The sequence below is a fragment of the Lacerta agilis genome, chromosome 5 (genome assembly GCF_009819535.1).
Source record: "Lacerta agilis isolate rLacAgi1 chromosome 5, rLacAgi1.pri, whole genome shotgun sequence".
In the NCBI taxonomy this organism is placed as follows: Eukaryota; Metazoa; Chordata; class Lepidosauria; order Squamata; family Lacertidae; genus Lacerta; species Lacerta agilis.
This window is the reverse complement of record NC_046316.1, coordinates 60,454,381-60,468,423: the sequence shown is the minus strand read 5'-3', so window position 1 is coordinate 60,468,423 and position 14,043 is coordinate 60,454,381. Positions and strand designations below refer to the sequence as shown.

At 43.6% G+C, this 14,043-nt stretch overlaps 1 protein-coding gene across 6 annotated transcripts in view; it reads left to right on the top strand.

The window, feature by feature from the left end:
* EPHB1 (EPH receptor B1) overlaps positions 1-14,043 on the top strand; it is a 334,021-nt gene that overhangs the window by 103,683 nt on the left and 216,295 nt on the right. For all 6 annotated transcript variants that reach the window (XM_033150122.1, XM_033150121.1, XM_033150120.1 and 3 more), the window contains exon 2: positions 2,888-2,952. In XM_033150122.1, the coding sequence (XP_033006013.1) occupies positions 2,888-2,952 (65 nt within the window). The remainder of the gene's footprint in view (positions 1-2,887; positions 2,953-14,043) is intronic.

Sequence of the window (14,043 nt, the reverse complement as noted above, 5' to 3'; positions counted from 1 at the left end):
CTTTCTAAGCTGTGAGGTGTAAAGCGAGGAAATGCACAGGAAGAACAAATAGGGAACTGCTTGACCAGATGCTGGTGACAATTGTAATTTCCTTTTTCCAACATTTGGTGGAATTGCAGTAGACAAGCAACTTAATCTGTTGAAAACAAATAAATAAAACCTGGAAGATTTTTCTCCCCATCTGTCTGTCTATGTTTTTGTTGCTGCTATTATTGTTACTCTTAAAAACGAGAGTCTGGGAAAATATCAACAGTATTGCAGCTCACCCATGCTTTTGTTAAACAAAAAACTACACCACAAAATCCTCCCTTAAAAAAATGAAATTTGATAACACATTCTAATAGTGTTGTTTGATATTGATGCTTCTGGTTTTTTGCCAGCACGGGCAACGCATATAACCAACAAATCAATATATCTAGCAGATGCCAATATAGACAATAGGGGGAAAAATATATTACAGATTTGGTCAGCCAGCCACCAGCTATTCATGGAAAAGCCTATAATTGACTACATCCATCCTCCTCACTGCTGGGCAAAACAAAGCAATTTGGGACTAGAGCTGCAGTAACTGGCATATTTATATCCTCTAGTCTGGCATTTTGAATTCATTATGCTAGTTACATTTCACTTTTAAAAAAATTATGTAACATTCAAATGTTAGAGATGTGATAATGGAGATACGGTCTTAAGATAACAGGGAATCTGAGTCCTTTACTTGGACCACACTTTCAAAAGGGCTCTGGATGCTGAAGCCTGGCAATTATTTTGGTGCCTAATTGACCAATCAACAGCCCTGTTAAACTGAAGTGTTAGAATTTAAGCTGACCCATTGATTTTATTTTTATTATTTGCGGGGAAGGCGGGTACTTGGCATCTTACATCTATGTACTTCAGCTCTCTGCACCAAGGCTATACTTTATTTGGAGGTGTTGGCTAAAAGACCCAGCCATAGGGTCAGGTCCTCCTTGCGATTCAGGCTTTTGTGTTTGAGGTGATGTAGAGAAAATGCAGCATGAACTCAGTCACATAGAAGTGAAGCCCACAGTGATTGGCAACAATTCCCAGGCCATCCAGATTTTCAGTTGCATTTAAGCATATTTAAAATGGGTGTTGATGGTCAAAATTCATTTGTCTTTTGGGTAGGTTCAGTCCCTCAAATCAGCTTTAGCTCCTTTAAATCAAGGTGTGGCAAAAGAGCAATTGGGTTGAAACTCAGTTAGTTGGACTCTGTTCCCACTGAAAGCAATGGGGCAAGTTCACTATGGCATAATCTAAACCCTATTGATTTCATAGAATCACAGTGTTAGAGGGGGTCTTGTTGTTCCATCTGATCCAACCACTTGGTCCATGCAGGAAGTCCATAGCTAGAGCATCCCCAACTGGTGGCTGTCCAGCCTTTGCTTGAAAACATCCAGTGAGAGCCCATCACCTTCTTGGTGATAGTTTCCGTTGCTGAGTTGCTCTTAAATGTAAAGGTACCCCTGACTGTTAGGTCCAGTCGTGGACGACTCTGGGGTTGCGCGCTCATCTTGCTCTATAGGCTGAGGGAGCCGGCATTTGTCTGCAGACAGCTTCCGGGTCATGTGGCCAGCATGACTAAGCCGCTTCTGGTGAACCAGAGCAGTGCACAGAAATGCCATTTACCTTTCCGCCAGAGCGGTACCTATTTATCTACTTGCACCTTGATGTGCTTTTGAACTGCTAGGTTGGCAGAAGCAGGGACTGAACAATGGTAGCTCACCCCGTCGTGGGGATTCAAACCGCTGACCTTCTGATCGGCAAGCCCTAGGCTATGTGGTTTAGACCACAGTGCCACCCGCGTCCCTCCATGAGTTGCTGTTACAGTACATAAAGTTCTCCTAATTCTCAGCCACACCTATCCTCCTTTAGTTTAGGCCCATTCTGTGGGAACTAGGAGCAACTCATTTAGTCTGGATCTCACATCATGCCCAGTTTAATTTAAAAATAAAAGAAGCAGTAAGCTTTTTTAAAAAAGTATCACCCCACATTATACTGCATTCTTGTGTGCATTCTAGAAAGGCAAAAGATTGCTGCTAATCTGACCCTTTGAGGGATCTTTTAGCTTATCTCTCATCTAATGGCCTTATACCATCTGAGCATGTGTGCATGGTGGGTGACATTCAGTGTACTTGTTTCATCAGTGCAAAGATGTTTCGCTTCCTCTCCCTCTAAATCTGTTCTGAGTTCACCCTCAACCCTCTGGAGGGGAATGGGGGCATGCACAGGGAGAGGAGGGGGAGTTCCATTGTGAACATGGAAATCCTTGTACTAACAACGAGTGCATTGGATACTTCCCTGTATCTGTAAAGTCCTTGCTGGTGGGAGATGCCAACTTTATTTTAAAACCTAATAATCCCTAGCTAGTGTCTGGAGAGCATACTGGACCCTGAAAATAGAGAAATCTCTGAACTAAATGAATGTGCACATTTTGCATTGACTTCCACAGAGGTAGCTGCTATTAGTTGTAGCAAAACAAGAGTCTTGTAGCGTCATAAAGGCCAATAAATTGATTATTTCAGATATTTTCATGAGTAGAGTCCACTTCATTAGATGCACCTGATGAAGTAGACTCTAATCTGTGAAAGCACATACCATAATAGCATTCTTTAAAGTGCTTAGAAACTCTTTGCTGGACAAACTTAGTTGGTCTCTAAGGTGCTACTGGAAGGATTTTTTAATTTTATTTTGTTCTAAATCACAGTACGGTAAGTGCCTAAACTTGTGACTACTTTCAGCAGTGATCATTTTCTATTGGTTTAAAATGAACATATATCTCCAGATACATCTTTGTAGTGTGTTTGCGATTTTATTCCAACTTCTGATTTGCTTAGTAATTCTTCTCTTCTTTCTTTTTGGTGCACTTCAGAAACCCTAATGGATACTCGGACAGCCACAGCTGAACTTGGATGGACAGCAAACCCACCTTCAGGGGTAAGTGGATCTTTGACATGTTCTTGTGTGTCCGCTGGTTGTTAGAAGGTCTGGTGGGGGTTGTTCTCTTTTTTTATTCATGTAGGTAATAATTTCATGTATATGTCGGCTTGAATGTGCTGTAAAAAAACCCTTGATTAAAAAAGACTTAATTTCTCTTTTTTATGTTGACCCAAACATTGGCAAAACCAACAAGTTTCATTTTATGCAAACAATATCAGGTATCTTTTTTTTTTCTCAGCAGTTGGACTGCTATAATGGGTGGAATGTTTTTTTCTTCTTCCAGTAAACAACAACAACAACAACACACACACACACACACACACAGAGAGAGAGAGAGAGAGAGAGAGAGAGAGAGAGAGAGAGAGAGAGAGAGAGAGAGAGAGAGAGAGAGAGAGAGAGAGAGAGTATAAGCTTATGATTTGGGGTTGGTTCACAATTCTTTTTTTAAATTTTTTTTAAAGAAGAACCTGCGTGCTGTCAATAATATTTAAACATCCAAAGTGACATATATGATGGGAACTTGACTCATGCCTCAGTCATCAGGATGCTATTTTTTTTTCTTTGTTGAAAAAAGAATTTGGAATGAAAAGAAATCCCACTTGCTCTTTGAATTCCCAGATAATAATCAGCAACTCCCTTGGCAGGTCCTCTGGCTGCGTAGGGCTGCATGATGCGGCAATATGTGAGACTCTCACTGCCTTGCCAGACTTGACTGTCATACGGTCCTGTTTCCTTGAGAGTGGCTGTGTGTGGCAGGTGTGCCGCCCCCCCTTTTTTTCAAGCCCACCTCTCTGCACAGTGGAGGCAGATTGGGCACTGCCTGTGTTGTGCTTTCAGCCAATCCAACACAATGATCTTTCACTGATGTGGGAAGTCAGCTATGTTAAGCTTTCCATTCTCTTCACACCCCCCACCCCCAGCCACATCCCACAATGGGGCTGTTTTTTCCTACTCACACTCAGATATCAGCAGCCCCCATGAATCCCAGTTTCTGGTGATGACACACTATGTGCATTTGGGAATAGGTGGGGCTGTGCAAACAGCTGCCTGGGAGCTTGTTTGAACTTTTTGCCTATTCCACCTTTTGCGTTTATGCTCCAGATCCTATTATACAGCAGTGAGTCACCCCCTGCCTGTGTATATAACCACGCAGGGAAATAACAGCTCAGCAGGGAACACTCTGCATGCTCCTTTGTAGCTTGCAATGCAGCCTGGGTGCTGGGGGGAATTCCTTCACACGTATTGCTTTGTGCAGGAGGAGGGAGATGCTGATTTCAGACTGGAGAGAGGAGCAGAGTGTGTACTAGGGCAGGGTCCCCACTTCTTGGGGGACCATTTGGATGTCTGAGAAACTATCACGGGTACCACAAAATACTCATTTCACTGACAAAAATCTGGCCATGCCAAAAAGAACAGACAAACCACTTACACCCCCCCAAAAAAAACCAGACAAGAAAATAATCATTCAACTACACCCCCAAACAGGCAGCCCTGTCAAACAACAAGTAAAATGAAATGAAATACAGGTAAATTGAAAAATAAATTGAAAGGGGTAGGGGCCTTGGTAGGTGGCAGGGAGGGCTTCTGAGCCGAGTATTTGGGAGGCAGCTGACTAGCGGAAGATCTGGAATAGGGAGCCCATGCTTTTGATGGGAAATGCAGGATACCAAGAAGGTCTGACAGTGGGACTGAATATCGTGTGTTTACAAAGAAGATGGAAAGGGGAGGAAGTCTGGAGTGGGAAGTGAGTTTGGGGAACAGCAGCTTCCTAGTCCTGGCTGCAGTCCTATGCACACTTGGGAGAAAGTACCATTGAACACCGTGAGCCAGCCATAGACTTGTGCTGCGTGTCTGTTGGAGAGTTTGTGCGCAAATGTAGAACTGTTTTGAAGGTGTTACATGCAACTGTGTATATCAAAAGCATGCTGCAGTGGTGTGGGGTGAGATGCTGCAGCAGGTTGTGTGGGGAGGAAAAGGTTTTTGTTGTTCAAGTCATTTTTAGCCCACCATCCCCCTCAAACAGCTCCAAGCAGTGTATGTGGTTCCCTGGTTCTATCCCACAGTATGAGTCCCACGGTTGGTCTGGCAAGTCTAGATGGTATGTTCATACATCTCAAGGATTCCTCTAAGTGGGCTTCCAGATGGATGTTTATTTTGGGGTTGGTGCTGCTCACGTATGCAACCCTTTCACAGTGTCCACATGACATCAGGACATCAAAAATGCCAGCCCTCATTCTCTCTCTCTCTCACCCCAATTTAATCTGGATTTTCCCTTTCCATGGAAAAGCTGACAAATGTTTAAAAACACAAACAAAACCCTACTGCCAATGGCTCATTTGTGAAATTAAGACCCCCGTCTGCACCCACCCCTTAGACCCTCTGGTATTGTCAACACGACAGACAGTCTGTAAACCAAATGTTCTTGTTTTTCCTAGGCCTTTGGTTCTGGGCAGTTTGCCTTGACTGATTGCTTGCTTTATCATGGTAGCTGTCCATGTGGAGAGGATTCATGCTCTTCTGTGGTTTGCCATGTGCCTTTGGCGCGATACATCAGTTATTAGCTGCACAGTGTCAATCGGCTCAATATGTCAGTTTCAGCTTTGCAAGGGCCTGCTGCCTTTCAGAAGGAATTGACCAAGACCTGCCCCTTCCTCCCTGGATGCTGCCACCCTCTAGGTGAATGGAGCATGTATATAAGTCAATGTTTAGCACTCTCTCTTCCCTCCTTGTCTCTCTTGCACTCTCTACCTAAAGGATTATAATTAGGAAACATTAGCAGGCTCAAAGCAGCTTTCATACCTGAACACCATTCATAATTGCACTCAGCAGTGCTCTTCTCTGGCTATTAATGTCACTTCTATGAAGTAATGAGGAACAAACCACCTTCAGGCACTTAAAACATCTTCTTTATACAATAGGTGCATTTGAAGAATGGGAGCATAAAATAACCCGACTCGCATTCCCCTGACAGTGAAAGTGATCAACAAAGACAGGGACAGGTGCATGAGAAAAAGATCAGTGAGAAAGATGGTCGCTGCCTTAATAGGTAGGTTTAAACAGGTGATAGAGGGCTAGTTGCGGGGGAGAGAGAGAGAAGGCTGTGCTGGAGACAATTGTTTTGTCAGCAATGGAAAGATTGAGAGACAGAGAGTCATGCCAAAGCAACGAAGATAAAAAGGACTCTTAACAAGAGGGAAATGAATCGTTCCTATTAATTGACCTTTGCAGAGCCAGTATGGTGTAGTGGTTAAGAGCGGTAGACTTGTAATCTGGGGAACCAGGTTCGTGTCTCCACTCCTCCACATGCAGCTACGGGTAGTGAAAAGCGGGATATCAAATCCAAACTCTTCTTCTTCTTCTTCTTCTTCTTCTTCTTCTTCTTCTTCTTCTTCTTCTTCTTCTTCTTTTCTGTACATAATTTTATTGCACCTCAAAGGATGTGGCTGATAGTTGCTGCAGCAATATCTCACATTGCTGCAATAATTCATCCCTTTGGGCCACTTTGGGTGCACTTCCTGTAAAAGGGGCCTTTGGAATCATTCTTGGGTGGAGAAGAAGAAGAAGAGTTTGGACTTGATATCCTGCCTTTCACTCCTCTTAAGGAGTCTCAAAGCGGCTAACGATCTCCTTTCCCTTCTTCCCCCACAACAAACACTCTGTGAAGTGATTGAGGCTGAGAGACTTCAGATGAGTGTGACTAGCCAAAAGGTCACCCAGCAGCTGCATGTGGAGGAACGGGGAAGCGAACCCAGTTCACCAGATTACGAGTACACCGCTTTTAACGGCTACACCATGCTGGCATAGATAATGCCAATCCAGCACTCCTTTCAGTGTGCCTGTGAATCTCCAATCTCACTGTCACCTCCCTCCCTTCCTTTCCTTCCTGGTAAGCAGCAGTGATGCCCTTCCTGCAGGCATGTGCTGTAGCTCCAGCCCTTGGGGTGAACCACTTCTGCATAGTTATGCATTGCATGGGGAAGTTCTGCTGTTTGGTGAGCCATATTATACATCTGGCAGAGACCTGTGTCTGAGAACCAGTCTCTATCAAACATCTAAAAAGCAGTGTGTATGTTTCCTTGCACACACAGTGGTGGTGCGGGACATGAAGGAAGAAACTGTGGGCCTGGGTTGCTTTTCCCTTTCTCTGCCTCCCACATCTCCCTTGACACCATTTTCCTCCTAATTCCATGAGAATCTGCATTAGAAATAATAAGCCAGAGAAGGCTGTGTGGTGGCAGGGGAAGAGAGTGGATTCAGCTTGGTGCATCTCTCCTGTGATTCCCAATCTTTACATGTTTGGCAGAAACCTGGATTTGCTTTAAGTGAACGTTCCCATCTCCTTGTATGCACCATGAGTGTGGAGAGGGAACATCACTTCCTTGCCTACTGCTTTGGGGAGGGGAAAAAAATATTTGTGACATGAAACAGAACTTGTTGCTGCTATCTCAAAGAGAGAGAGAAATTGCCAGGAAAATGCGTAGTCAACGGGATGGCAATGAATGCAGACAAAAGACAGAGCAGGTGGATAGATAAATATGGTATCTAGCAACAAACATATGGATAGGCAGACCAATTCTGTACACAGTCAGAGGCTGCAGTGGAAGAGAAGAAAGGCAGAGCTAGAAGGCAGAACAGATAGGAAGGCAGATGGATGATATGAGGGGGAAAGGGGGCATGGGGGGAGGCAGGTAGAGAAGAGGAAAAGCAACAACAAAGAAAGCTAATTCAAAGAAGGGAAGATGGAATGGGGGAAATTGAGTATTTATATGCTTCCCTTTCTCAGGTATTTCAGTTAGATGCATGGATATTAGCAGGGCTAGAATCAGCACCTGGTGTTGTTGGAAGTTGGGAGAGCTTCGTGTTCTGGCAAGAGGCATATTATCACAGCTTCTTCCTTTACTGCCTCTTCCTTTTCCACCTTTCCCAGCCACAGCCATTGCTAACTGTAGGGTGCCCATCCTATGATGCCCCTAAACCAACTTAGGGGTCAGAGCTGGTACATGTTGCTCCTATGCTGCTACACACTTTTGCTCTTGCATGTATAGACTGAATGCCTGAAGTGGGCTTCAGCATCACATCAGAAATGACCCTGAGATCTCCCTTTAAACTGGCTTTAATCCAAGTACTTCACCTAAATTATTGTGCAGATAGGAGGGGGTGCTATGTTCATGGGCTTAAAAAGCTATCCCTAGGGATCAGTTGTTGTAAAGATTGTTTATTGTTGTTAATAGGACAGATTCTTCCATTATATGGTCATGTTGCTGGGGACGGAAATAGTTAAGGTGGGGCCAAGCATCCTGAGGGGGTAATTGCATTTGAAACGGCCCTTAATTATCCAGGGAAAGAAGTCCAGCTATTCCTTGCATGACGTTAATGATCATAAAAGGGTCTGGACTTCAGGTGGAATCTAATTGGTCAATAACAGCAAGGATATATCTCCCTAGGTAAGGACTGTACAGTAACCAGATTATGTGCAGCCATCAAAAGAGAAACAGAAAAGAAAAATAACGCTATTGTTAGCTGGGTTCAGGGTGAGGGGTGGAGAAGGTCCTTGTTGAAAGAAGGGGGAAATATTGGGTTTTGTGGCTAGTCCACCAGATTGATCGTGGAATGAAGAAAAGCAGCTTAATATGTTGAGATATGAGCAACACTTCTGCTTGTGTGAGCCATCACTTTCCCCTACCATTGTCAGAGTTCCACACCAAGCAAGGAGGTCTTCAGTTACCGGTATGTTTAGTTTCCTGCTATATTTGAATCATATGCCTGATTTGGGCATGCACCTTTCACCAAGGGAAAAAAAAAACAAATTAAGTTTTAAAAAATAAAATACGCCATTCTTAGGTGCCTAGAACTCAGCATTGCTTCAGAATTCTAAGAAACAACAATCCCAGTGCAATTTTCAAAGGTTTAGTCAGCCATCTTGATTCAACATGGCATTCAAACACAGATGAAAAGTCATTGATCTCTGGAAGCACCATAGAAAAATTGGTTAGTATATCTTAAGAAGTGCCCCAAATGAATAGAAAACATTAAATTGCCATAATAAATCCCATTGGGGGGGGGGGGAGGAAAAAGGTGGCAAATATTAGGAGAGCAGAGAAAAAGCAAATGCATAAAAATTGAATGTCTGAACATGAAACTAATAAAAGCAGTAAAATGAATAATATCCATTAATAATTTAATATCTTGCAAGCTGGATGTGTGTGCAGAAGCAGAGGAGTGCTCTGGAAAAAACACATTGCTTCAAAAATCAGGAAAGTTAATTATTTTATTGCTGGAAGGAGTATACAAAAATGCTGTTGAGAGTTCCATAGCACTTTAAAATATAACAGTTTCGTTATAAACTTTCATGGAGAAGAGTCTGCTGTATCAAGTACTTGTTTCAAGAAACCCTGATTAGGACTGACCACAGTTGAGGTTTCAGATGATGGGCTAAACTGTGGTTAAACTAAAGTGGAGGTTGCAGGAGGAGATGGAGAGAGTGCACAAATCTGGGGCTCTGCGGCTCTTTCTTATAAAGCTGAGCACAATATAGCACAACCGCAGAATGCAGTCAGTGACTGGGAGTTACTATTCTTTTCTAACCATTCCTTTAACTTCTCAAGGTTTTTCTGCTGTCTCAAAAGTTCCCACTCTTTCCACCTTCTTGCCTCTGGATTTATTGTTGTTTCTTTCAGATACAATTGGTGCTTTCACACTATTTTTCCACACCATGGTTATGAAATATATTTATATGCCATCTTTTCTGCCTCTAAGAAGGGTAGCAGTTTTTAAAAGCAATATGAAAATCAGTACAGTGGATGCTCGGGTTGCGAATGCGATTCATGCAGGTGGCGCATTTGCAACCCACAGTGTTCACAACCCGTACCACTGCGTCTACGCATGCGCGTGATGCAATTCGGCGCTTCTGCGCATGCGCAAAGCGCGATTTAGCGCTTCTGTGCATTGTGCGAGTGCCAAAACCCAGAAGTAGCCCGTTACATCACTTCCAGGTTCGGCGCGGTGCACAACCCGAAATCGCGCAACCTGAAGCAGCCGTAACCCGAGGTATGACTGTACAAAAACAAAAACAAATGAAAAACCAAATGAAAAAGCAACAAAATTTGAAATAACTGTTTTTACTACAGAAGTACCTGCCAGTCAACACAGCCTCAGGTACCTGAAGGATGGCCAGGCCAGCACCATAAGAGTGTCTGTAGTAAAGGTGCCAACACAGAGAAGGTCTTGTTGCTGAACACAGGCCACACAGCCTCTGAATGTAAGGACATCTCAATTAGAGCATCTGTAGCTGATCTTAGAAAGAGGAGGAGTCAGCCTTTTGGAAATAGTGTTCCCAAGCTGTTTAGGACTTTATGTCAAAGCCGACACATTAAATTGTATTGCCTGGTAGAACCTTCCCCTCCCCAAGCCCTCCAACTCCCCAGAGTGGATATGGGGATGAACAGTATGTGCACAGGGGGAGGAGAGGTGGGGATTCCCATTGTGCTAGAGGGAATCTTTGCACTAGCATCTGCTAGTGCAACAGGTTCACTGAATATGGCCCAGTATGGAAATCAGTGAAGATCTTTTAACTTAGGCAAGATATGTTCAGACCTGAGTCCCAGTTAACCAGCTGGCTGCTGTGTTCCAAAACAAATGAAGTTTCTGAAAAGTTTCCAAAGGCAGCCCTGCATATATTGCATTGCATAAACTGAACCTAAGTGTTGTTAGGGCATGGAACACTGTGGGGAGGCTGCCTCTGTTTTCATGTGGCTTCTGTTGGCATACCAACCTAAGCTGATTAAAGACACTTCATGCCTCTGATGCCAGCTGGACATTCAGAGTTAGATCCAGGTCTAATAGCACCTCCAAGCTGCATATCCACCCAGAACAGGTTGTTCACCATCTGCTTGGCCAATGGGAATGTCTACAAATAGTACCTCCATCTTGTCTGAATTAATCTTCAGTTTATGAGGCCTTATCCAGCCAATTACTGACTCTAGGCAGCCATTTCCACTGTCTCTCCTAGAGCAAACAAATAGGAGAAAAAAAGAGCTCTGTGTCATCAGCATATTGATAGCCCTTTGTTACAAAGCTCACCATGACCTCTGACAGTAGTTTGATGTAGAAATTAAATAGCATGGGAGATGAAATGGAGCTCTGCACCCCACCACACTGCCTTGCCCAGGCATGACCAAACTTGGCCCTCCAGCTGTTTTGGGACTACAATTCCCATCATCCCTGACCACTGGTCCTGTTATCTAGGGATGATGGGCCATTGTAGTCCCAGAACAGCTGGAGGGCCATGTTTGGTCATACCTGACGTAGCCCAATGGCATAAAAGGCATGGTGCAGAACTAAACTCTGTTCTTCCTTACAGCATCCCTTCTGGAACTTACCTGTCAGGTAAGAGGGGACTCATTAAAGCATGGTGGCTCCTATTCACACCCCAGAAGGTTACCATGATTACTGGCATTGAAAACCACTGAAAGGACCTGCGTAATCTGTGGGAGAGAAAGGTTTGAGGGAGAAAGATCCTTACTCTCTCATAACAGAGTTAAGCACAATTGCTCTAAGCACATTAAAACTTGGTTAGATTTACTTCTGCCCCCATCCACCTTTAAACAAATGTTCCCCATGAAAATTCTGAGGCTAGAATAAATCACAGGCACTTAGCTTTGTAAATAAGTGGATATTATACTCAGTTTCCAGATGTTACAGCAAATAAGTCTCCATTCATTGGCAGTAAATGAAGGTGAAAAAGGTTCCAAATGACTTAAAAAGGAAAAGAACCTGGTTTTCTTACAAAAATGATTGTGCAAAGATGCAGGCTTTAAAATCTCCCTTTTGGAGAGATTCAGTTCACTTGCTTTTTCTTGCAGCTGGGAGCCATTAGCTACATGGCTCCTTCATTGCTTGTTCCTGGAATCATGAAGTGAAAAAAGAGAGAGGTGGTTTGGGAACAGAGGCTGCTGTGGGTCTGCCTAGCCACACTTACTCTGGTAACTTGAGTTCAGGGCTCAGGTTAACCCTTTCATTCACACAAGTGTGAGTCAGTAACTGTATATTACAGTAGAATCAGCAAGGCCAAAGAAACCATTTATGTTTTATTATGTAGTTCATAACCTATTACAGAACTCCAGACTCTGCCTTATTCAAAGTCAGAATATTTCTCCATCTAGCCTAGGGCCGGCCCTATCATTGGGCAGAATGAAGTGGTTGCTAATTTTGTGTGCTCTGAAAGGGAAGCGAATGGTTAATTTATTAATATTGTATTGTTTATTCCCAAGGAGAGGCAATTGTGGGGCTTTCTACTTCAGATGCCAAAATAACTTGGCCAGCCTTGGATACTATGCATCTTGAGTCGAGAATAGGCACCACTTGCTCTTCTGTGTTAGGCAGCAAAATGTCTTGGTCAGCCCTGATGTAGCTCAGCATTATCCTGCTCTTCAGGGTATGGAGTGAAGGTCCTTCCCATCAAGGATTGAATCTGGGGTCTTCAGCACAGAAAACAATTCCTCTGCCACTTACCTATGGTCCCTCCCCAACCAGAGCGATCATGACAGCTTTTGTTTCATAAATCACATTTGCTAAAGGTCAATATTTCAAATCTGCAGTGGCTTAATGTGGAGACGTCGGTTGGTCAATTGAACAGCATGAGAATCCAGTGAACACATTGTACCTATTTCCTTTTACCCAATCACCCTCTGACCTCAAAGAACACGGAATTCATGCTCAACACACAAGGGTCCAAGGTAGAGAAGGGGAATCAACCCAGAGGTGAATTCGTGACACATGGATGTACATTAAAATTCAGCTCACTTTGCATGCTTTACTCTTTACCTAAAGTGGCCAGAGGAGCATGTTAAGAGCCCATTCCTAACTGCTTCTTGCAACATTGGTGCCTGTGTAAGCTGGACAGTCTGCAGTGCTTAATTCCCAGGCAGAACATGAAGATGAATTTTCTGTAACACATTTGCAGCTGCACTGTGGCTGACGTGTGCCTGCTTTATGTTGTAATATATTACTGGTTTTGCTGTACTGAAGGATTGTAGGGACCGTTCTGGTGGCCATTCTGATTCAAGCAAACCTAATGCAGCCAACAGAGGCTATAATAGAAATTAACATCTGTGCCTTTAAGTGAAACACAGCAGCATCACCTAGCCTTGGGAAATAATTATTCTCTTAAAAGAATAATAAAAAGCCAGTCAGATCAGTGTAGCCATCTGCTAAAGGAGAAACCAGCTCCAAGGGGCTAGATTCTCATCTGGTGTAAATTAGCGGCAGCAGGATGGGCTTGGTGTGCTAATGGAGGATTATATCCTTGCATTGGAGAGAGATGATTGGCACAGGAGTTTTCTACTGTAGCGTTCTTGACTTGTTCAGTGGTGCACATGTTTATAATCCCCGCTTGCTGTTTCATATGCCTGTATTTTTCACCTGCCATCTGTAGCTCTTTGGCCATGTTCTTTGTGCTAACCCTGTGAAGCAAATGCAGGTTAATATTGGTTCTTTAGATAGCATTTTAATGTGCACGGTGAATCTGCATCTTGCTTGCTTTAACAACCACCCGTAGGGATAGGCTTATCCCCATTTTACAAGATGGGGAACTGATATTGAGAAGATGGCAAGCAGCTAGCCCAATCCCTTCCCCAAGGAGCCCATTGCTGAGCAAGTTATATGAATCCATGACTCCCATGTCCAACTACCCCCCCCTCAGCCCACATGGCCGAATAAGAGCTGAAAGGGAGGAGAATGAAATCTAATTCATGTCTTGTGCAGGGTCAATTGCAAATCACCAGAGACCTTTAGGGGTCTGCTGTTTATGGTGAGAGTTTGATGGGTATTTTTAGTGACAGGCTCAGGCTCGGCTCAGTATAGATATACACACCAAGGGAGAGTTGACCCAGATCACAACGTGTAAGGATTGCATTTGGATAATCAAGACTGATGTGTGGTTCCCCCCCCCTATATAGACCGTGTACATGTAGGGAAAACAAACGGTTACCTGTTGTGCAGGATGTACACATGTTTAAAGCTCTAACGCACAGTCATTTCCCAATGCATGCATGTGGAGCCTAACCTTATTGGGGGGAAATGTTATATGTA